Genomic DNA, 24146 nt, shown 5'->3' on the forward strand with positions numbered 1-24146 from the left:
TTGATTACTTCGGAAAGGGCCCTCAAAAACAGGCTGCACAGCTATTGTTCGAGAAATGCCACAGTGAGAAAGAGAGAGGGGAAGGGGGAGGTTGTGTTTCTGACAACGTGGTAGAATTGGACTCAAAGAGGATTAGTCCAAGTTCTTAATATGTGAGATGAATGCATAGATTTGGTTCAAACATGAAAACTAGAAAACAAAATGTTCTACAATCTCTCTGGATCGAGTCTGTTGAATTTGCAGCGCTCTGCACTCATATCTAAATTGGCTGTAATTAGACTATGTGGTGTGGGCGTTCACCTTTTTTCCACCATAATGGTACAGTCCGACACCAGCTCGTCCTAAATTGCTGCGCTATAAAAAGTAAACGACGGCACAAAGTTTGAGAGAAACCTGTTGTTTTAACTGGAGAGAAATATCTGAATAATAACTTTCAGCACAACTCAGAGAGATGGAGCACACCGAGGTGGTGAAGCCAGAAACTCTGGATGACCTGATAAAAATCCTGCATAAAGTCTTCGAGAATGACTCCATCAATGTTGAGGAGGTCCAAAATATAATGGAATCGTATGAGAGCAAGCCTCAGGAGTGGATGCCATATGCAAAGTTTGACCAATACAGGTAAAACATTTTTTATTTTATTTTTACACTTTTAAATTACTTATTACTTATTATTTATTTAAATTAGTCTCACTAATGAGATATTACTCATTTATTAAGCTGGTGCACTTTGCGCTCTTGTTCTGTAGCTTTGGCTGATACCGTATTTTTGTTTGAACTATAGTCCAAATATTATGTTTAAATATTATTTCTATAATCATATTTGAACTTTTGTTCATATTGTGTCTGTCGCTCTTGCTTTTTATTGCAAAAAAACAAAAACAAAAAAACATCATTTGATGACCGCTCTAGACTGCTCTTTCTCCTCTTAAAAATGTTGTTATTATATAATATGTATTAAAAACATAGCCAGTTTAGGAATACGTTTATTTATAAAGTTGATAGAACTATTAAAAGCATTTTTAAAATTCATACAACTAATTAAAAAAAAGCATCGTTCTTGCATTTGAATGAAAACCAGCTGTTGTTTCCACACGAAACAGCAGATTTCGTCACAACTAATTTGAATGAAAGAAAGAAAAAAATCTTTGAATAATACATATCAATGCAGAATATTTATAAATGTATTAAATAGAGACAACACAGGACCTCCACCTTGTTTACTTCTGCAGTAGGGCCTCCCCATTACAAAATATATGCTCTGCTATTCAAAAGATTTCTAAAGCTCCCATACCCAGTGTTTTGATTTGTGAGGGGTCAATGGAGGGAGGGTGACTGAGCCATCCAATCAACACTGAGAGCAGATACACACCCGCTGATTTTGGCATGGATGGATGATGAGTGTGGTGTTGTCTGTTTGCCAGCCCGGGAGGGGCAGCTGCTTCGAAAATATTTAGAGACTGACGGCATCACAAAACGTGCAGTGCAGCCATGAGAACGCAGGCGGCCAGGACTATGACACGTGATTTTCTGTGTATGAATAAATATAGTGTCTATGGTATTAATAAAATGATACTTAAATTATTGGTGACCCCTCTGTTGTTTGTCTCATGTCATGGGACCCATGTCAACTGATTTACTGTTTGGCAAAAGAAAACTATCTATATGTATGAAAATTCATATTCTGGTAAGATAGTTAAATCAAATAAACAGAATTTTGCTTGAATATTTCGCTCATAATAGTTAGTTAGGTTTGACCTAAAATGATTCTACATGATTAGAATTCATTATTTGACATAAACATTTCTGATAGAAGCTTCACAAATCCTCCTGTGGGCTCCTTTGAGACCTTTTAGTCTACAGTAGCAAGGATGCAGACTGTAATGTACTCTCTGTCTGCCTGTTTGTTTAACATTGTGCTCTTTGACAGGTACACAAGGAACTTGGTCGATGAGGGTAATGGGAAATTCAATCTCATGATTCTGTGCTGGGGAGAAGGCCACGGCAGGTGAGATGCTCCCGCATGGAGATGATTTAATAATTAACATGAGAAAATGAACTTTAATATGATCGCTGCCAAATGCAGTATTAACAAATCATCGTTCGGATTTTACATCAGAGATCACCCCCGCAAGTTTCAAACTTATTATAGCTGCCATGTGGCCTACCACTCGCTGTAGATACTGTAGGTCACAGATTCACGTGAAACTCTTTAGCAACTATTGTGTCAATGTTAATTAAGATAAGAGAGTCCAATGTTCTAATGATATTAATCATACACCCTACTAAGTCAGCAAATGGCCCCTGAACACCTGAAGTCTATTACTAAGGAGGCAATCATTTAAGTTTGTTAGGGTTTGATAATATCAAGTTGTCCTGCAACCTGCTGTATGATAGGTCTTCAGCTGATAACATATTATTTGGCTTACAGCTGTTTTTCACAGGAGCAAAGATACATGTTTCACCACGTCGCCAGTGCAGTAGCTACGTGGTAAAACACGTTTATTTGCTCCTGGGAAGCATGTTCTAACCATTTCTAGTCATTAAAACAGCCTGGTGTATTATTATACATGAATCTGATCTGCCAGCCTGAGAGAACAGTTCAAGTTTCATGAAAACAAGAAGAACACGACATCTGTCTCACCTTTTAACTGTCCTTAAAGGACTGATTCATAATGTTGCTTTTGTTCCAAGAATCACAAATTGGGGATATTCTGACACTGTATGCTTCTGTGTGATCCTTGCAATTTGCAGTAGCATCCACGACCACACAGACTCCCATTGTTTCATGAAGTTGCTGCAGGGTCAGCTGAAGGAGACGCTGTTTGACTGGCCGGATGGTAAATCACACGGAGATATGGTCCAGAAGTCACAGAGAATTCTCCAGGAAAACAAGGTTGCTTACATAAATGGTGAGAAAGCAGACTGTGTGCTGATTGTTTATTTTATTTTTAATTAAAATTGGCCAATTACACTTCAGTATTAACACCACTTAGTCCTATTAATACTGGCTTATTGTGTATGGGGGGTAAGTTGTGAAACCGGTTCTTAATATGATGAAACACTGAAAATAATCACTCTGTGTTCAGTACAATAGACAAACCTTTCACATGTTCTGTTCCTAATGAGATATGCTGATATGAATACACAACACTGTTATATGTGAGTGATTTTATTACAGCACAGAGTGATACTAATAATAATAGAGTAATGTCTGTTTTTGACCACTATGACGTGCGCTGCTGCCTTTCTTGGCCAGGTCACCCTTATGAAAGAGGTCTTGATCTCAATGGGTATTTTCATCTGGTTAAATAAAGGTTATAATAATACCAAAGTTTCCAGCCTCTGCAGTTATGTAATGTCAAATTGGTCCCACAGGAGTTAACAGCAAGTTATAATGAATAGTATTCAGATCTCTTCCCAAATCTCTGCTGACTGAGTGTTTCTCTAAAGCCAACAGAGCCCTGGTGTGATGTTTGGTCTCACTTGTTGATTACATCACTGCCAGTAACTGTCTATAAACCTCATTTCACAGCAGTCCAGTGGCATATACTAACTAAATGTATCATTTTTGTTTGTGTGTGCACTTTTTAGACTCCATTGGCCTGCATCGTGTGGAAAATGGCAGCCACACAGAGGGCGCAGTCAGCTTGCACCTGTACAGTCCCCCTTTCCAAACATGCCAAACCTTTGACCAGAGGACGGGGCACAGAAACAATGTCAAGATGACCTTCTGGAGCAAATACGGAGAGAGGACTCCATTTGTAAGGGACTTTTTATGGTCTTTAATACATACTACTTCAATGAAAAGAAATCTCTTCTGATTCAGTATTATTTATTTATTGATCTTTGTAAGCCCAAACTTTGCTGTTGGGTGGGTGAGACTATGAATGTGGGAAATTAAAATGAGCAGATATGTGATATTATGACAATATGCACAGTACAAAAAACATTTTTAATCTTAGTAACATCCAAAAGTATTGCCACTATAGATGTTAGCTGTACAGAGAAACAAAGAAGACTTTTCAAATCTCTCTTGTCAAATATAACTGATTTAATTCATAAATTTACTCTATAAGATCTAAATGCATAGCTGCATACATATAAATCCAAATTTTGGTCAAAAACACAACTACACACTTATTAATGTTGTCATTTTCAGACACAGGATCGGCACAAACAGTTAAGTGAGCACACAGACTTCCTCACCTTATGAGCAGGAACTGGGAAGTTTTTATAGCGTCTTGCCTCTCTAATTAAGCCCAGCCTACAGGCAATTAAAGCAGCACCCCTCAAAGATTCAGGAATTTTGTGGAAAGTTTCCATTTTATATGCATTAAATGTGTTTCCATTTGCTTAATAGGCAAGAGAGCTGTTATTTGTTGAACATGTGTGAGCAGTATTTTTTTATTTGCAGGGTGGGAAGATTAAAATTAAGTCCAATTTCACTTTTAAATACAATGTGTTTTCTAAAACTTTAATTTAATGTGCTGCACATAATAAAATTAATTAGCCCCATGTCTGCTTAAGTTAACAATAGGGGCCTTATCTGAAATCTACAAGTTGTATAAGTATACCTTGACCATAACACTGACAAGTTAGTGCATTAGATTGCAACACCAAACGGAAGAGATAAGATAGTAGACGCACATAAGTGTCAGTACACAACGAACTGAACTCACAATACACCCCCAGCTCTCAGCAATTGTTTTGGTCTGAGGTTGTTTTTTTGGACTAATGACCAATTAGGGGCTATATTAGGTCGGAACAATTTAAGACTATGTTAGGAACCATACTTATTACTGGTTTTGCTTTGGATTAGATTTACTAAAAAATACTCTGTGTAATTCAGTGTTTGATGACCTATGCATTTACCATGCACCATGCATCACTCTTTTCTTAGGAGACCACAGTTTCACAAGAGAACAACTAAAGGGCACCTGAGGAGGCTCCAGATGACGCAAACAGTTAAAATGACAATGTTATGAAATTCTTCAAGAGAAACTACTGGTGAAGTGGAATGTGGACCTATGACTAAGCACCCGTTTCAAAATCAGGAGCTGGCCAGTTCAAAAGGACAACCCAGTAATTAGAATGGCTTTATCGCTGCCCACTGCGAGCTTTGCAAATACTGATGAGCACAGGACTAATGCATGAATAGGCTTGGACATGGATTGAATCTACCTTTTGTTTGCTGGGCCTGAGGAGACCCTTTTCCAATAACAACATTCCTGCCTATCCACGACCTGTGTAATCACACTTTTGTAAAGTTATGGCCCATAGTCAAAAAATAGAGCTTTATTCAAAAGGGAAAAACAGTTCTTCAATCAACAGTTGTGTTATCAATGGAGCATTTTTATAGCTGTACTGTCGATTTATACCACTCAAAATTGTCTTAACACCTGTTGAAAATTGTGATGGAATATAACATTGTTTGTATAATCTAATTAAAAAGATGTTCCATTTCCATTTGGAAAAAGAAATGTAAAGCTTTAGAGTTGTTTTGTTTTTAAAAGTGCGATGGATGTAATTTATTTGCAGGTTATTCTGTTGCCGCTGGAATGTTTAAATCAGAAAGCGACTATGTTACTCCTAAATGTATTCATGCTCAACCTTTTTGAGAGTCTTGTGGAGGGACTATTTTATATTATTAGCAGAATTATGTTTAGTTCAAAGCTTCTTTTTCTCAGGATTCTGGCATATTTTAATTGTAGCTGTATTTATATAGTGTGTAGTTTTTACAGCTTAGCACCTCTCATACAGTAGCACTGTAAAACTGATGCAAGATTTCTATGATGCAGTAAATAAGAGAAATCTGTCCATAACTGTAGACCATTAAACACCATTATCCTTTCAGAAAACTTTATTTTGTATTGTCTTCATTTTTCGTGTTTGTAATCAATGAGCAACATCAATAATTCATTCCTTGTGTCTCATACTGAATGCAATAAGCACATAAAATGCACATAGCCTATTTGGTAGACATGTATAAAAGCTTCAGTGTCAAACACCAAAATAACAGGTATATACGTATACGGTATGTCTTTTGGTGGGGGATTCTAGGTGTTAAGTAATGAGCTTCAGTTCCTCTTATTCATTTTTAATCAGTGTTAGCTATCAACCCTAAATGGTTCATCAACAGTCACATAAAAGTAATTGCAGAAATGCAGCAATACATTAACAGATAAGCCCTTGCATCAGCCTGGCAAGCAAACTAATGTATGTGTCTCCATGTGTACTTTGGTTTGTGGCACATATTGATTGGTCATTACCTTGGCTAGCAAACAACTGTGTTGATTGTGTCATAGTGTATATGTAAGAGTGAATAAATTCGAAAGATAAGGCATTATTTAAGACGTACGAGCAAGGCGTCACGTTCCTGTACATTTAACAGATAATGAATATGGCTATACTCACTATATATATTGATACGTCACCTTGTCCACTGTGTCAGTTCAGTTAATGACCAGATAAGAGAGTAGGTAACAGTATTTAAGGTAAAATGCCTATTCATCTATACCTTTATATTGTATTGTAGGGTGTCAGTTGTATAAACCTATGGCTTCCTTGCAACTCCCATTACAATTTTCTATACTATTCTTATGCTGTTTGTATACATTAAAAAGGGTGAAAATGCACAGTGTAGTCTGGGATTTTTACATAAATTTGAAAAGTAGCTGTACATGGACAAGAGAGTCAGTAAAAATGGTTGCTCATCAAATCTCCGTGGTAAAACTGAAACCATACGCCTACAAGCAGATAACAGTAATATCTTCTTGTCCAAAATTATTTGCACACATGCATTTGTGTGGCATTTGAAGTGCAAATTCTGTACTACCCTGGATTTCACTGCTTTTACTCATCTCCCTTCTTAATGAGTTTCTCTAATATCTTGTTTTTCACTTACAAATAGATAGTTTGGTCAAAGAACAAACGTCATCACTTACATCATTATTTGCTGTGCTGAAAGCACACAGTGTATCATGGACACGAGTTGCCAATATTTTCTCAGGTTTTTTTCTGTACCAGGTCAACCATAGCATGGCTTTAAGCCAATGTTATGCAATAATGAACTCTTTACTGCCCCCACAAATCACCCGTTTTATAAGAGAACGTGATTACCATGTGCCAGATTGGTTGGAGGGTCATCCAGAAGAACATTATGACAAATTAATATTAGACTAGTGAGTTGAGCGATCATGGGTCAGCCTAGATACTAGATAATCCTTCAATAAAACAATAGTGTGTCAGAACATGGGCTGGGTGAATAACATAAAGGACATTGAGCTTCTCAGTCTATACGTGTCTATCGACCCTCATCTTCACATAATTGTGACTCTATGAGTACTCTTATGAGGAATGTAATCACTCTATATCAAAATGCATTGTAGCAATTCCTCTAATGTAAAAAAAAAAAAAAAAAGCTGCGTCATTGTGTTATCGGGCCATTCATGGTTAATTATAATCCTTTTATAATGCTTTATGACTACACCCATAAACACACATAATGATTTCTTATGTGTTATATTAACATATTAACTTCATAGATATGACTTATACGTTTCAAACATAACTTCAGTCTGCACATTAAAAAGTCACAGATTGACTTAGCGTGTAGTCAGTATATGATAGATCCAATATTGGGTTAACTTGACACAGTATAAGTAGGTATTTTGACTCAGTTTTGGTGTCATTGTCATGTTAATGGTTGGTTTACATTATAACTGCCTATACTCACCTATGCACACATCTGAACAATCGACTATAGTAAGGACCCATAGTATGCTGTAACAGTCCATGCAGTATCATAAGATATCATTGTAGAGTAAGTGTAAAATGAATGGAACCTTAATGTTTAAATCTTATGTATAGATAGTATAGATAGGCATAATGTATTATAGGCCCCATGATTCAAACTCTAGTTCATAACTAGTCAAGAGCATCCACAAGACACATTCTAAGTCACATTTATAATGTTTTAGAACTGTTAATAATTGTGCATCTGTTTATGAGTGTAGTCATAAAGCAATATGAATGCTTTATAATTAACTATGAATGTCTCCGTAACGCACTATAGATGTGGTCTTCATAGAAAGTTACCTAAAATATTCTCTATTTTTTAAATCTCACATTTCACAGTGTGATGTCAAACTTATAAGTGCAGTTTCAGATATAGGTACCACCAATAAACACAGAAAAACAGACATGTTGAAGATTAAATACACAACAGATTTTGAAGTATGGTGCTCTGATGGGTCGGAACAATTTTGGAAAACTCACCAAGGCATGATTGTGCATATTTGTACTTGTTTAAGTGATGGTGATTGTAGTTAATGCTTTGAAATTGCCACCCTTGTGCTGTTTCACTGCATTTAATTACTTTTTTTCTATGTGTGGTTGTTAATTGGCTTCACTGGGTGTAACCAGATTTAGCTTTAAAACTTTTGCTTTCAATCATGCCAATCCAAACTTTTCTCGTCAGTTGTTCCCCATTGGTGGAACGCATTACAGTCCCTACCAGAGCAGGGGCATCCCTCTCTATCTTCAAAAAAGTCCTGAAGACCCAGCTCTTCAGAGAGTACCTCATTTCCTAACACTACCAACAACTGGAGATGATAAATCTACCCTGCCCCTCAAACTTATTGCTGCACTTACATGTCATTGTTGCACTGTGCCTTGATTGTATCCCTTTTTTGTAAGTTGAGTTGGATATATAGTCTCTATACTGTGACTATATGTAAATGTAATGCCACATTTAATAGAATTACAGCTATTTTTCTGGTTGTTCATATGGAGTTTGAATTCACAAACTTTAAGTCACTTTGAATAGCAAGAATGCAATTTTCTCAGTGCAGATGTTGACCTTGGGTGATATCTCATGGCCCAGACGGAAGAAGGCTTGGTTTATAGTGACAACAATGGTCCACTGATTTTGTCTCACTGAAATATTTGGAAGTGTGTCAGTTTTCATATTGCGCCAGCACATCACTTCACCACTAACACAGTGTTTTCTGTTAGCACTGCTGCAGTCGTCTTCATATCTGTGGTGCAGCCACAGTTATGGTAGAGATCATAAAACATGACAGCAATTTTCCCGGTTTCAACCCTTTACTTTGTTCTGGCAGTGCTGAGATTGAAAGTGCAAAGTAGAGTCTCGGAATGTGTCCTGTGATGATAACAATATGCCAGTGCTGTGTTCCATGATACCGAAAGAAGCGGGGGAGCTTTGATAATTTACTTATCGAAGCAGCCTCGAAGTACATTGATAGTAAAACACTCATTCATACAGCAAAAAGCACATATCTATTAGCACTATCAACAATGTGTGGCATGACAGTGCATTGTTTTATTACATGATAGTGATAAAGCCCTTGTTCTGCACCTTCAGGGCCTTTTAGCTTTTCAATTCATACTGTTATAAACTATGTTCTCATACTTCAGCATTTGAGTTATGAGTAAGTATTTCAAATACTAAAGGGTAATAAAAGGAAACAAGGAACAAGTAAGAAAGTAAGAATACTTGGTAAATGCCCAGCATTGCAAAACTGCAGAGCACCGCACCAAGAGGAAGAGGAGTAATCAATGACTTGAGCTTCTCAGTGTTTCCATAAACCCCCCTTGTGCAAAACTCACATGTTCAAAGTTATACATACCAGTTATACCAGCTATACATTGCAACTGTGTAGAAAGTGGGGGGAATTGTTTTCATATCATGCCTCCAAACATCACAGACAGCTGTCACACACTGTCCCTGGACAACACAGTCCAACCCCAGCTGACGTATACTCAAGTGCAGATACGACAGCTGAGAAACTGTTCCTGCTTTTAAAGTAAGTCTTGTTCTTTAATGCATACTTTACCTTCCACAACATGTTGTGTTTCTAGTACTTGTACTTACACTACATAAACAGAAGCAAAACAAAAGAGACACGTGACAGATCACAGCATTTCCATCTAAAACTATCTTTGTACTATGAATAGAAGAAATGCTAACCACAAAAGATTAGGCAACACTGAGAAGTTGTTAGAAATGTCACACTGTATGCACTCCTTATCACCTTTTCAGAGAGCTACACTTTTGGCCTTTATTGGTGTTTGGTGCTCCTTTGTAATGAAAAACATGCAGACACCCAGAGAACACTCTGTCCTACTCTAAAGCACAAACATCATACTTTAGTCCCACGTGTCTCTAAGGACAGAGCACTGAAAGAGATCATGAATAACTAAATGTGGTAAACATATTTTGATGGTGTTAAGGGAGCTCGCGTGCTCCACAAAAGTTTCCAGTTATCAAGTTTCCTTCCAAAACGTTTTCTGGCGCAATTCCCAATGACAGGGTGCACAGAATAGACTGTGGGGTTTAGAAAGGCACACACGCAGCACTGAGAATAAATACAAACCAGTGAAACTAGTTTCATGTCAGGGTTTGTGACAGAACATTGATTTTATTAGTAAATATATACACGTCATATGCAGTATTATGTCTCAGTATTGCATGTGTTTATGGCACAAACAGGCCATATTAGAGCATATTGAAACAGGAATTTCAAAGGTAAATTGAGGCAATGCCAGGTTCATAATGCACTGTGACGGTACATTTTAGATGAGATTTTTCACTTTAGAGAGGCAGTAGAAAACTTTTTGAATTAAGGAGCTCAGAAACACAACTTGAAACTGCTGTTTATTAAAAACAGAAATCTAAGAGCAGTGCAGTCTATCCTAACACAGACAACAGCAAAAGGCAACATCAGTTCTTCAGCTCTTACTTCTAAAAATAAAAAAAAATATTGTGTGTAAAACAGCCAAAACAAGAGGATTAGTAAACGAGAAACAGACATTTTTCTTTAGTTAACACTCATGTGAAAAGGCTTTGAAGTTCTCACTTGAAACAGGAACACATGAGGAGGAACTTGATCTGTCGATTTAAATTTAGACTTGATTGAGGTGGTGTTTGGTTGGAAACCCAAATATTTACTACCACACTTTACTAAATGAAACTGTTTACTGTACATGACCACCGGTGCAAAATGCATTTGCAAAAACAGGATAAAATGTAAATACAAAAATATACATTGCATTGCATTTTTTGACACCTTCATCTCCATTAGTAACTCAATTTTAAATTTCATAGGACGTCACTCTACCTCTCCTTAAATGCAATAATATGTTTAACTGACTTTTAATGCTAAAACTGAAGATAAAAGAATTTTGGTCTTAAATCCAGACACAGAGAGACAGAGCTTTTTATGTAACTCTGGTCAGCTGGTTAGAAGGATTCGTTCTCTGGTTTCACTTCCAGAGACCTGATCCTTTCCAGAGTCTCCATCCCAGGATAGCCTGACCCTGACTAACCTACTGTCACTTCCTTCCCCTTTTCTCCTGTTCTTTGACTCTACCTTGCTCACTAACACTTGATCTTCCGGACGATTCACCATGAGACCCATTGCTATGGGAAGCATGACTGTTAGCAGAGCTGTTGTTGAAGCTGTATCCATAGGAACCGTTGCTTCTGTGAGAGTTGCTGTTGCTGTTGGGGTGGCTTGGTTGTGTCTGAAAAGTTTTGCCAAAGTACACCTTATCAAAGGATTTCTGGCTACAGAAACTGTGCTCTGAACCGGAGTCATGCTGGGTAACAGGCATTGAATATTTATCTGGTTCACCCTCTCCACCTAAACAAGGGGCTACTGCAGGTCCAGAATCCTGATTGAAGGTCACATCTAGCATCCTGTCCTCACGCAAAAACTCCCTGACAGAGGATGGAGGAGTGGTGGTGTTTGCCAGTCTACCAGGGGGAGCAGGCAGGACGCTGCCTCCCTAAAGACAGAAATTAGAGCTTTTAATAAAAAGAAAGACGAGTAACCGATAAATCATCAAGTGGACCATTTCAAGTCATTAATCGAATCTGTGATAATAATGGTATAGTAATTAATTAAAGAAATTTCAAAGCAGATGTATTAATCTAACTTCTTAACTCGATTTATAAAAACAATTATGTTTTTTCTTTCAGTGCATGCAAACATAAAACTGTAACATGTATAACACACAGGCATAATTACATTGTAAACATTTGCATACCGTTACCACAGACAAAGCATCAGTCTTTGCCCAAACATCCTGATACTGCTCTCTAGTCTGTGATGCTGCACCGTCCAAACGTGGCCCTATTGTAGAGGAGAGCTGAGGTCGTCCCAGAGGCTGGAAATCTGACTTGTCAATTCCAGCCATTGAAGCGAGCTGACCTAAGCTACAAAAATAAGAGATGAAATCCAATAAAAGGAGGAGTTGGCAAATGCATTTCATTTATGTAAAGTACTACTAAAGTACAGCTCGAAATAATTTCAGATATTGAATTGGTAAATATTAACAAATGCAACCTTTCATATAGGTTGCCTTTTTCACAGCAAATGTAAATAAAAGACCAGATCAAGGTAACATTGGTGAGGGAAGTGAAGTGCTGCAGACTACAAGGATCTTGGTCTCAATCTTTCCACTGGGTAAATGGAGATAAAAGGTTAAAAGGTTAACATGAGAAATCTGTCAAATGAGTACAAGGTAAATTCAAACACAGCTGAACCCTCAAGATCCAGCAAAGCAGTGAAAATATTCTTAATATAGTGTTTTAGTGTATAGTGTTTTTAAGTGGGCATTTTTTATATGTTGTTCTGCTGACACTGCCCACAGCAGAGCGTAGCTTGGTTCTGTGCTGTGATCCCTGTCTGCTTCTCGAAAACTAGGGGCAATGCCTGTCCACTGTAAGAAATACACTGACTATGGATAGGTACCTCATACAACCCCACCTCAAAATACCCAAACTATCGCTTTAAGGATGATGCTGGGTAGATCTGCCTCTTTGGTGAAAAATAAATTAAATAATAAATCAAAGTTACGTCACAGTAAAACTCATCCTCTATGAATGAAACTCTCCTCTGTGCTGGGCTTTTCAAAGCCAAGAGGACCAAAACAAACAGAACTGTGTTAGTGACCGGCATCTCAGAACGAAACAGAAATCACATTGACGGTAAGTCACATTACCCGACTTCGCAAGAGGTTGTTTTTTTAGAGAGCCCATAACACCACTCCCAGGTGAGTTAATTAATATCCACATGAGATGATATCCATTCATTTTAACAAAAGATCTTCTACTTATTTGTTCCGAACAAAGAACAAAGATGGCAGCTAAGTACGACCCAGCTTAGTTTACACAATACTGGGAAACTTTCTATTGCAATGGGCTCATTACCAGCTTTCCAAAGCCAAAAGGACTAAAACAGAGAGAACTGTTTTTTTAAAGAGCATCTCAGAATGAAACAGAAAACACAGTGACAGTAAGTCACTCTACGTCTTGGGAGATGCACTTGTTTGTCACACTTTCCTACGCCACAAGAGGTTATTTTTTAAGATAGCATCTCAGAACGAAAAAGAAATTAAACACCACACTAAGGTGAAAATATTAACAAAACATTTACACAAGAGAATACTTTGGTCCCCATTAGGGGTGCAATGGTTTGATAGTACGATTATAGTTTGAGGAAAAATCCCAGTTTCATGATTATATTGCATTATTTTACTTCTGCTGGTTTAAACTGCACTGAAAGCCAAACTCTTCACTCAGTGCTACTTCATTTACTCACACTCTGTGGGTAGCTGAGCCTCTACTGTGACATTTTACAGTGACATTTTAAACCAGTGCCAACAGGAGAAACAAACGGAACTGTGTTTTTAAAGAGCATCTCAGAATGAAAGAGAAATCACATTGCCGGTAAATTGAGAAATTAACTTGCTTGCCACCTTACCCTAAGTTACATGAGAGGATATCCCTTCATCTTTATACATACAGAACAGGTGTTATATTTGCTTGGGTTTTCTGAGCTTATTGCCTTCATTTGCCTGTGGGTTTATATTAGGAGTTTAAGGAGAGCTGTTGGGAGTCAACTGCAAAATCTACTTAAAAAAAAAAAAACATGAAAAATTTCTCTAATGCAAAAAATTCATATGATTTTAAGTATTCTGCATTAAGTAAATAAGCAACCTTAAAATGCATCACTTTGGGCTCTAGTGCCTTGTTACTGTTTAATTGGAAAAAATAAATAAATACATTGCGTGATAATAAATAATATGTGTTATTGTGGTGTTAAATGAAATGCTAAAAACAAAACTATGTACTGGAACAAGTGACAAGTGGAAACATTAACAGTTGAATGGTTTCGGTCAAGGCTTCAGTTTGATCCAGGGTGTGACATTCGGATGTGTGGAAATATGGCTTAAACAAATTGTGAAAAAACCCAGATTGACTAGAGCCATATAATGAAAATGAAAGTTCCATCCTTAAAATAAAGATGTTCTTTGAATCACATGGACGCAGAACGAAACTGGCATCATCATAGTCAAAAGAGAAGTGTTGTGCTGAGCAGCTTTGAGAATACCCACCCAGCATCCTTAAGGAGATCCAGGAAAGAATGAAACTTGGTAAATGAGCTCTCGATGCTCTCTAGTACTGCTTCATCTTCAAGAGCACTGATAGCAGGTGGTGCTGATGCAGAGCCAGTGGCTGCAAGTGCCTCTGACAGGGACAGGTTGGTGTTACGCAGACGGGCATTCTCCAGCTCATACTAAATAAAGACAAGAAAAAGAATTTAAAAAATGGCACCTGAAACCAGTCTCTTGTTTGTTCATTTCAGTATATACGAACATATTACAAGACCAATGGGTAACCATGGTGTAGGCAACACAAACGTTTCAAAAGTATATCACTGTCTGTTGGTTTTGAGTCATTGCACAATTTGCTTCCCATCAAAGGAACTTTCCTGTCCTCAAACTGTATAGTGTTAGCCTGGAATAAAGATTCTGCTGTGTCACAGCATACATTTGGGACTGCCAAAATGTCTAAAATTAGGGATATGACAATGTCTACAAACTTCACATCCAGAGTGCATTCTTCTGTTTATTCAAGCTGGTGACTGCTGCACAACACTGCAATAGGGGAAAATAGAAGAGAGAAAAAAAAGAAATAATAACTACTCTTGAGATTATCATTACCTCGATGAGCCTTGACTCAGCTTTCAGTCTGGCTCTGCGCTCTTCTGCCAGCCTCAGACGACACTCTTTTAGCTCCATCTATAGGCCATGTATAAGAACACACACATATGAACACACAACAGGCTTAGAGTACTTCAAAGTACACTAATTAAATCTAAAACTTTCCCTTTGACTTGTCTGCAAATATGTTCAAGATCCAATATATTCCACTTTGGAAACCAGCCTGATGTGACTAACCTGCAGATGTTCAAACTGCCGTCCAGTGATCCTCTCTTGAAGTCTAAGAGAAGATGGTCTCTGCTCCACTTCCACCACCACTTCTTCCTCTTCCTCACCCTCCTCTTCATCTGTATCTGACTCCACAGTAATCTTTACAGTAGCTGCACCCTTATTAGAAAAATACATTTCAAGGGATGAGTATGGAAATACAATACAAATTACTTTTTTTTAACACAATCTCTGACAAATACATAAATGGTTTGAAATGAATCAAATTCATACTTGGCTGAGGTAATGCTGCAGTAATACACATAAACAAAAGAAAACTAACCTGAAAGCTCTGATCTATCACACGGACTCCAGGAGGCATACCTCTGCAACATCCAACATAACATTAGTCATTGCCACCACAGATACATGAGTACTCTGTAAATGTAAGAGGTGTAGTTTTACATAAAACTTACAGTATGTTCTATTCTGGCTATATCAGATAGGATTGTGTTTTTTTGGTGTCCAGTTTCAAAGTGAATAGAATTTTTGTGTCTGTTCTATCAATGTTTTAAAATAATAAATAGGATGTCTGAAATGTAGAAATGGAATACAGCGTCCTCTTTTAACTAAATCGAAATTGGTTTGCCAACATCTCCTCACCTCTGGCGTCCAGCTCGTGCAGCAGCACGCCAAGGCACGTAACAGGAACGTGAATAGGACTTCTGTGTCTGAGCAGCACCTGAGCCCTGCCCTCCAGATGACCCTTTACGAGTGGCTGGAGAGAAAAGAGAGCCATGTAAAAAATTGAATGCAGAGATTTAAGCCACGGGGAGCGCTGACAATTGGGCATAGATGCAAAGGCAAAGGTTTTTGGTGATGAGTGAATGATCCTGGTTCTATGATATGTGTAGTCATTTCTCAGAATGGCCACCAGAATACATGAGTTAATTAAAGCATGAATTAGCAGCAATATGTATAGTAATTTATTCTTCTGATATTTACCAAGGTTATCCAAACCAAAACTATTTAAAGGTGTTGCTGTCAGATGAGGATCTACAGAATTATGTTATATAAATAAAAGGTAGACTTGTTGTTAAACATGTACATTTTTAACATTTCATTTAGGACATCTAAACCATATGAAGCACTTGAAGGCAAAATATATGGACCCGGTTTCTTTTTACATCCATCAGTAGCAATGTCTTAATTAACAAAGGGAGGACAGAATCAGTTCTTACCAGCTCTCCACTTAAAAGCCAAAAGGTAAGAAGTCAGAAAGAAACAACATGAACATGAGATGACACTCTATCTTAAATGGACTCAAAGAGAACCAACAACGAATGTTGTGCCTTTGCACAGAGACTTGCACATAGTACTTTAGCTTTGTCTAAATGCCAAACTGGGAGTTTGAAATGAGTCTAAAAATCTGTTTCAGTCTGGAAAAATAACGCTTTCTAGTCACTTACAGTCTAAAATACAAAATTAATTTATGAGCCTGATGAAGTGCTGGAACAAAACCATTTGCAAAGATTTGCAAGATTAAATATATATTTACTTTATGGGCTGATTGTGTGGCCACTACTACAAATATTTGTAGTATGTTTGGTCAGACAAGTGATATGATAAACTTAAGTGTTTGAAATCACACACAGGGGTCTATGTTTAATGTAGCATTGTGAGAAACAAGAATAAAATGTATTACACATGCCTATCCTGAATGCAGCTTTTCCTCTGACTGTACCGGGCAGTGCTCTCCTCTTTGGGCCCGGAACTCTTTGTGGCTCTGTGGCTGCAGGCTTGATCCAGCAGTACTGCAGTAACACAAAGAGAAAATGTAACAGACATAAATTATGTATGTGCCCAACATTCAATTCAAAGTTGAATGATGACATTATCTTACCTCTGGTGACTGTCCATCAGAATTCATCAGCACTTTCTCTATTACAGTTTTGATGAGGACCTTGTCTGTAAAGAAATGAAAAACATTCAGCGTGTTTCTGAACAATTACAGTAAGTAATTATAGTATTATATAGCATTTTTCCTGTATGAAAACAATGCAGCTTGGAAATTTGGTTACAATTATTACATAATTGGGACACAGCTAAATAAAAATCTAACAATACACTAGCGGCACCTAGAGGCTGCAAACTTTATTACACCCACAATACAAAAGTGCTTTATGGTATAACTTTGGTTGAAGTTGCTTCTTACCAACCAGAGGGTTACTACGAATGTCCAGCACACAGAGAGTAGAATTAGTTTTTAAGGCTTCCAGCAAGCGACGTGCTCCATCACTGGACAGACCGCACCTCTGTAGGTCCACAGCTGTTTCAGTCACAAAATGGAAACAGAAAAGTTGAGAAAAATTACAAAAACTACAAAAAAGCAAGGCAACAGCAAAAAATGGAAAAGAAAAAAGAAAACAAACAAAAAGGTTTGTCTCTTTGTCTCATTGTATTTCTCTCAAACCCGCACACCAACTAACCTTTAACCCAGAGGTCCTCCACCAGTTCGTGTGCAAGAGCAGCAGCACCCCGGTCCCCAATCAAAGTGTTACAGTTAAGGGTGACACGGCGGAGACCTCCCATTCCCTCAAACTGCGGGTGTCGATACCTCAGTGACTCTGCCCATGCGGTACCATGCCTCTGCATTCCCTGATGCTGAGAAAATATTTTTAAAGAGTCTGTGTTTACAATTAATGATTAATTCCGCGTCACTTCAGTAGAAAGAGTCCATTACACATAGTATTTAAAATGACATATAGCACCTTGATGATGTTGGCCATGTGCTCTGCCCCTCTCCAGGTGAGATTGCAGCCTGTAAAATCTACCGTCCTGATGCTTGTAGAATACTTTACACTTTGGCAAATGACTGAAATATATGAAAAAGGTATTTATGAAGACAACATGTTGCCATACAGATTCTGAACGATGAAACGAAATAATGCTGTGAATATACATACCCTCTAAGCCCTCATCAGAGACTGGACAGTTGGCCAAAGATAGGTTTTCCAATGAAACACTTTTTGACAAACCCTGTGTTGTGGAGAAATTGCTGAAGTCAAAGGTCAATGGTGAGGTCAGGAGGGAAGAAAGTGTTCAGGAGCGTCTGATGTCTTATGCTGTATTATTTATTGACGCTTGATCAAGGAGAATTAGAGACACTCTCAAAGTACATCTGAAGTGCTTGAGTGGGTCTCACATTCTGACGAACTTGTGATGGTGCATATACTTTAAACCCAAAGATCACACCCCAAATACTATACGCCCCAGAATTAGTCAAAGAGAATGTCTTTACTCTTGGAGGTGTTATTGTCAGCATATTCTAGTCTGGGGACACAGATGTCTGTTTACGCAGATTGGAACGGCAACAACAAGCTATCTATTATGACTATGAAGGCAGCAACAGGTCTCTTCGACCCTGGCCACCACAGTGTTGAGATATAGTGGCACCTAGTCAAAGACAAACAATTAATACTGCCACAAGGCTTACACGTGACCTCAGGTAACCTAAGGATAGAAAATTCCATAACACCCTGGAAATAGATTATTATTACTATGTTTAGTTTTTACCAGGTTGTTTTAATCAACCTTCACCCAAGTTTTATGTCCTACTCATCCAAGAGTTTTGTTTACGCTACCAAGATGACAGTATAGTTTACAGTAAACAGGTTTACTGCATTTCAACACTAACAGCTCAGAAATTGATTCCAGTAAAAGATCAAAGTGGATAGTACATAAAAATGAGCTTCTGATTCTGTGCCTGTTTCTCTAAATAAGTCAAAAAATAAAACAAAAAAACATTAAAACAGTTTGAAACTTCACTGTTTACAATGCTAATTATACTCTGTGTTTGTTTTTACCTTGGTCAAGGTGATGAGGTCCCTCTCTCTCAGTGGAAGTCCATTAAGCTGCAGAGTCTTGAGCTTGGGAGAGACAGTCAGACACTCTCTGAGGGCCTTGCACAACTTAAATGTCATGTCCTTAGAGCGAATGGCTGGGATCTTCTTCCTGAGGCTAGACTTATAGTACCTTCTATCTGAAATTGGTGGTGATATGATTAATGTTTACATGCAAATCTGACAAGTCATTCAAGTTTCTGTAAGGGTAAAAACAGGTTTTCCGGTATTACTTGAAGTACCAAGCTTATATTCTGCCTTACCCGCGTCTCCAGATCCCAGACTAGCTTGGTATGTGCTACTTATTGCAATGTGGTGCAGATGTTTGTTGATGCAGATAGAGTTGAGAATGGGTGGCCAGTCTGTGAGTTTGACCCTGTCACCATTAAAGTCCAACATCCCTTTGTCCAGGTTCATCTTAACAGCGGGGAGAGGGACCGATTCCTGCCTGGCACAGGCAAAGTCATAGTATGCCATGAAGTCCTGGGCACCCCGCTGCCTAATGTGAGCGCTGTCTTGAACCATCTTTGACCTAGGAACAAAAGTAGCAAACTGACTAATCAGAATAATTCAAGGTTCAAATGACTGTATCAACTCCTCTGGTATGTGCATGTGGTAAAATTGCAAATAAACAAAAATAGTATGTACATTATTTTGTTTTATCTATTAAGTTGGTGCCTAAATCGAATTTGATCTCTGCTCTGTTAAGACGGGTTAAAAAATTTTCATGTCTGTCTTAAAACAATAGTCAAGTGTCTATATGGACATCCACACAGGTTGTGCCTTTAACGTAAGCTATGGAAGACAAAGGACAAACTCTCCAGTCTTTGTTCTGTGCAAAAGTTAGACAATTAAAGTGGGTAGGTTCCAAAATCACATTGTTTTTGTGGTATAAAATTCCCTCTTTGGTTACTAACGAGGACTTTCTGTAGATATTGACCCCCATCATTTACATGTGACGAACATTAGGAAGAAATCTGAACAAGTGTTTCAGTATACATACGAGCATCTGACTATTGTTTTCAAAGCATAAAGTCACACGCTGTACTTTAAGGTCACCTGTACCACCTTTGCAATGTTTCGGTCTATTATATAAAAACCATGAACACGATTATTATTGAATCAACAGCGTGCAACAGTTTTGATCGGACACATCTGTCTTTAAGCGTCTGTAGTGTGCAAACACACTGCAAAACACTTCTTCTACTAAACAAAAACAGGAGCAGGGTCAAATTTAAGCAATTTGGGACCTGAGATATTAGTATATTGCCACTTCCAAAGGTTTCTCTGATCATATATTTTGAATATATGCAGTGTTGACGAGGGGAAATGGGGGAAACATCATGAGAGCTTTGTCTGCAGAGCCAACCCCTCACCTGTTCAGTAACCAGCCGTGAAAGATAACACAGTGAAGTCACAGTGAAGCACCTGAAGCAGCTCGTAAAACCTTAAAGTGACTGAAGAGATGAGTGTGACTAGAAACCAGACACGCTGAAACAAACAGTGTAGCCCTGCCATGTCTGATGCCATGTAGGTGTCAGCAAGCCGTTAGCAAGCTAAGCCCCTAGCAACCGTCGTTAGTGAAGGAAATCTGTGATTTAAAGCACTATTAAACAACCTTCAATAAAACTCAAAGGATTTAATGTACCTTCCACATATAACTGAGGGATTTATCGTCGTAGTGTTGTTTCCGTTTTCCTTGACAACTGTCTGACAACTTCTGCGGTGTGTTGTTGTTGACGGACCGCTCAAAAGTGGCGCTGTTGTGCCAGTGAGGCCTCGCCCACTTCTCTTCCTCACTGCGGGCTGTGAGAGTCCATTCAGAGACCTGCTGCCCCCTACCGGCGCGGAGACACACAGCCATGCCCTGATAATCACAGATAGGTCATGAGTGTGCTGTGTAGTGCAGGGGTCTCCAACCAGGGGTCCGTGACCTTTAGGGGGTCCGCAGAGGTATAAGGCATAATAATTTTTACCAAAATAATCTGAGAATTAAAAAATGTAGAGTAAACTGCAAGCATCAATATGCAATAATTATAATAAGCTACTTTTGACCAAAGCTTTTACTATTCATATATTATTTATCCATTGTGCATGAACGTTTTATCAATCATAAACACATAAAGGCTAATAAACCTACTGGTTTATAACCCCCATTTTAAAAGCCCTGCACTGATTACCCATTAGTTTTAGAATTGATTTTAAGATTCTCTTATTGGTTTTTAAATCACTGAATGGCCTGGCACCGACCTACCTTTGTGACATGCTACAAAGGCATGTACCAAGCAGGTCCCTCAGATCCTTGGCATCTGGACTCCTAGTTGTCCCCAGAACCTCCACAAAGAAGTTTGGTGAGGCCGCTTTTAGCTACTGCGGCCCTCATCTCTAGAACAGCCTGCCTATGGATCTAAAGGGACTACACCCCTGTAGACATTTTTTTAAAACAACTTAAGACATACCTCTTTAGCCTGGCTTTTACCTAAGGTGCCATTCACTGCTGAGTTTTTATGTCCTGATCACTCACTGTTACTTTTATCTCTGGTGCTTATTCACCGTACAGGTCTCATCTACTTTTACTGCAACTGTTCTTAAATTATGCTTTTTACCCTATAGGTCTTAATTTCTTTTAATTTCTTCTTCTTATTTGTTTCGTTGCTGTAGTTTTATGCTTTTTACTCTTCTTCTAATCTCTAGTCTTTCATGCAACTGCTCTTTTACCTGAAAAAATGTTAGTTGTTGTCTATTTTCTATGCTGTTTTTACTCTGCTCTGTGAAGCACTTTGGGCTACAATTCTGTATGCGATATAAATAAATAAAGTTGAAGTTGAAGTTGATAAATAGGTTAATAAGGTGAAATAAAAGGTGAATAAAATAAAAGGTTATTACAGGCCAGGCTTAAAATAATAAAAAAAAATGATTACATGCAGGTGTCCCTGTTCTGTTTGTCTCTCATCCACAGCGTCCTTGAGCTGAAAAAGGTTGAAGACCCCTGGTATAGTGCATATGCTGTATTGAAAATTCACAGTAATGTATTTATGGATGACAAGAAGGTGTACAATTGATTTTATGTGCAATATACAACCCCAGTTCATTGGGAAAGTACAGATTAATTCATTTGTTGGCCTAACACACATATATTATTGGCATATGTGGTGTCTGATATTTGCTTATTTAAATTAGATCTATTAATTGTGTTTTATTCACGTTTTTTGTGTTATAATATATAATGTATATTATAGCATAGTTATAACATCCCAGTGATGCATACTGTTTGTTTATGTCTATATTGTTAAACTGTAAAATATACTGCCTCCGTTATATATCTTTGTTATAAGTGTTTGATAATTGTTTGATAAGAACTAATTTGAGGGATCAATGCAAATGAAAATGAAATTTTACTCTTCAATATTGATATCAGCTCCCAAAATCCAGTATTCACCAGACTCTAATCTTTAAAAAGAATGTAGAAACTAACAGGCCCAGATACTGAGTCAGTGTTTTTGATAAAACTATAACCCCCATCATTAGGGCAACCTGTCTTATATAATCATTGTCAACTTTCAATACAATTCTGGTGATATTATATTATATTCCAACGATTCAGACAGGAGAGGTTCCCCTAATGTATTCCCACAACAGTGGAGCAAATGATGAGTCAGCATTTGTAAGAAGTTTAACCAGTTCTTTTTCAGTAGCAAGTATAAAATATTATGGACCTGCAGTCCCATCACATAGTCACTGAAACAGGGTTGTGCCATAGGTTTCTCATTCAGTATGAGGCTACAGGATTGCCTGCCTTACTGTATTTCACTCCACACTGTTGTGTTGTTACTCTGTGGGTAAATTCCTTCAATTTGTCAAATTTTCTCACAAATTAAACTAGGAGGCCCTTCTTACTGGAACATATCAGGTCGGATGATTCTCTAACCAGCCAAAGAATTACATTGAGTTTGTTGTGCCAGTTATTAAGGTTTGTCTCAACGTGATCACAGCTGATGGAGGCTACAGTTCAGTGAGAGCCTGATTCTAACTGATACTACCTGGATGAGTTGTCCCAAACAGATTTCCTGCACAGCATTGGTGCTTCATATGATGCTCGCTGTCTCTGTAGATGATTCACTGCATCTCTGTGTATGTTTCGCAGTATATACATGTTTCAATGACTTTTAACTGTCTAAAGGCAAAGAAGTAGAACCTTTATTTTGAAGAGTACAGTGCAAACTTAATTGATACAGAACACAAGCCAATCATAAGCAAAGGGCTCTGAACACATTAGTGTAAACCAAACATTGGCTAAATATTGTCAGTAAAAACAGACAACAAGAATTTAAGCAATTAGACTCAAGCAGGCAGTTAGCACGGATACGTATCAAACATGTCATTAGGTTCTTAATATTATCATAAGATATTGGATTTACGTTTCAAGGTAGTTCTTTTTTTTATGTTTTCATTAGTATTTATTAGCTTTATTTGCTCTCACTTACATGTTAATCAAAGCAGCCACGCTGTTAATTATGTGCAACTTTAATCCTTGATATAATTTGAACAGGTGAGATAAAAAAAAAGTACAGCTGTCATGAACGGGGAAATTAGCTACAGACACCAACACCATTTTTTGTAAACATGTTTGTTTCTGCTGGAAAGTTGGGCATTTCATTTTTGGTAAAGCATACGACACAAAGGTCAGTCCTTGCTGTGACTGCCCAGGCTTCGAAATGTGTCACTGTTCAAGCTGTCTCTGTCAAATAAAGCTCAAAAAGGCCAAAAAACAAACCAAAAAAAAGTTGTGCATTTTAACATGGGCGCTTAAGATTGACTCACTTGTGCAGCCAGCCTCAAGTGGAGAGAAAATACAGTTGTTAGCACTTCGGCATTGGCTTAATTTCCCAGCTATGGAGGCTGCTGCTTGCTCTCAAACACGCATCCTAAAATGTGCATTTGGTACGACAATTAAGTCCTCAATATTTGGAATGGCATTGAAAAGTTTACATCATTTAACAT

The 24146-nt window shown here is 37.9% G+C and overlaps 2 protein-coding genes across 4 annotated transcripts; one reads left to right on the forward strand and one right to left on the reverse strand.

The window, feature by feature from the left end:
- The first annotated feature begins 347 nt into the window (after nucleotides 1-347).
- cdo1 (cysteine dioxygenase, type I) lies at nucleotides 348-5861 on the forward strand. The gene is made up of 5 exons (XM_010733189.3): nucleotides 348-621; nucleotides 1931-2008; nucleotides 2755-2912; nucleotides 3595-3764; nucleotides 4904-5861. The coding sequence occupies exons 1-5, from the start codon at nucleotides 452-454 to the stop codon at nucleotides 4931-4933; spliced, it is 606 nt and encodes a 201-aa protein (XP_010731491.1). The 5' UTR covers nucleotides 348-451; the 3' UTR covers nucleotides 4934-5861.
- Nucleotides 5862-10663: 4802 nt separating this feature from the next.
- On the reverse strand, nucleotides 10664-20954 carry cep78 (centrosomal protein 78). Of its 3 annotated transcripts, none has more exons than XM_019269749.2 (16): nucleotides 20794-20954; nucleotides 19409-19677; nucleotides 19110-19285; nucleotides 18210-18282; nucleotides 18015-18118; nucleotides 17733-17907; nucleotides 17459-17572; nucleotides 17147-17211; nucleotides 16955-17057; nucleotides 15907-16021; nucleotides 15587-15629; nucleotides 15274-15423; nucleotides 15037-15114; nucleotides 14428-14609; nucleotides 12076-12244; nucleotides 10664-11814 (listed from the first exon to the last, which is right to left on the reverse strand). In XM_019269749.2, exons 2-16 carry the CDS (start codon nucleotides 19668-19670, stop codon nucleotides 11359-11361), a joined length of 2265 nt encoding a protein of 754 aa, XP_019125294.2. In that variant the 5' UTR covers nucleotides 19671-19677; nucleotides 20794-20954; the 3' UTR covers nucleotides 10664-11358. The 3 variants fall into 3 exon arrangements, with proteins under 3 accessions (XP_019125294.2, XP_019125293.2, XP_019125292.2); XM_019269748.2 differs by having other exon boundaries at nucleotides 12082-12244; nucleotides 16949-17057; XM_019269747.2 differs by having other exon boundaries at nucleotides 16949-17057.
- Between the last annotated feature and the right edge of the window lie 3192 nt (nucleotides 20955-24146).

Source organism: Larimichthys crocea, chromosome III (genome assembly GCF_000972845.2).
Source record: "Larimichthys crocea isolate SSNF chromosome III, L_crocea_2.0, whole genome shotgun sequence".
NCBI classification, from domain to species: Eukaryota; Metazoa; Chordata; class Actinopteri; family Sciaenidae; genus Larimichthys; species Larimichthys crocea.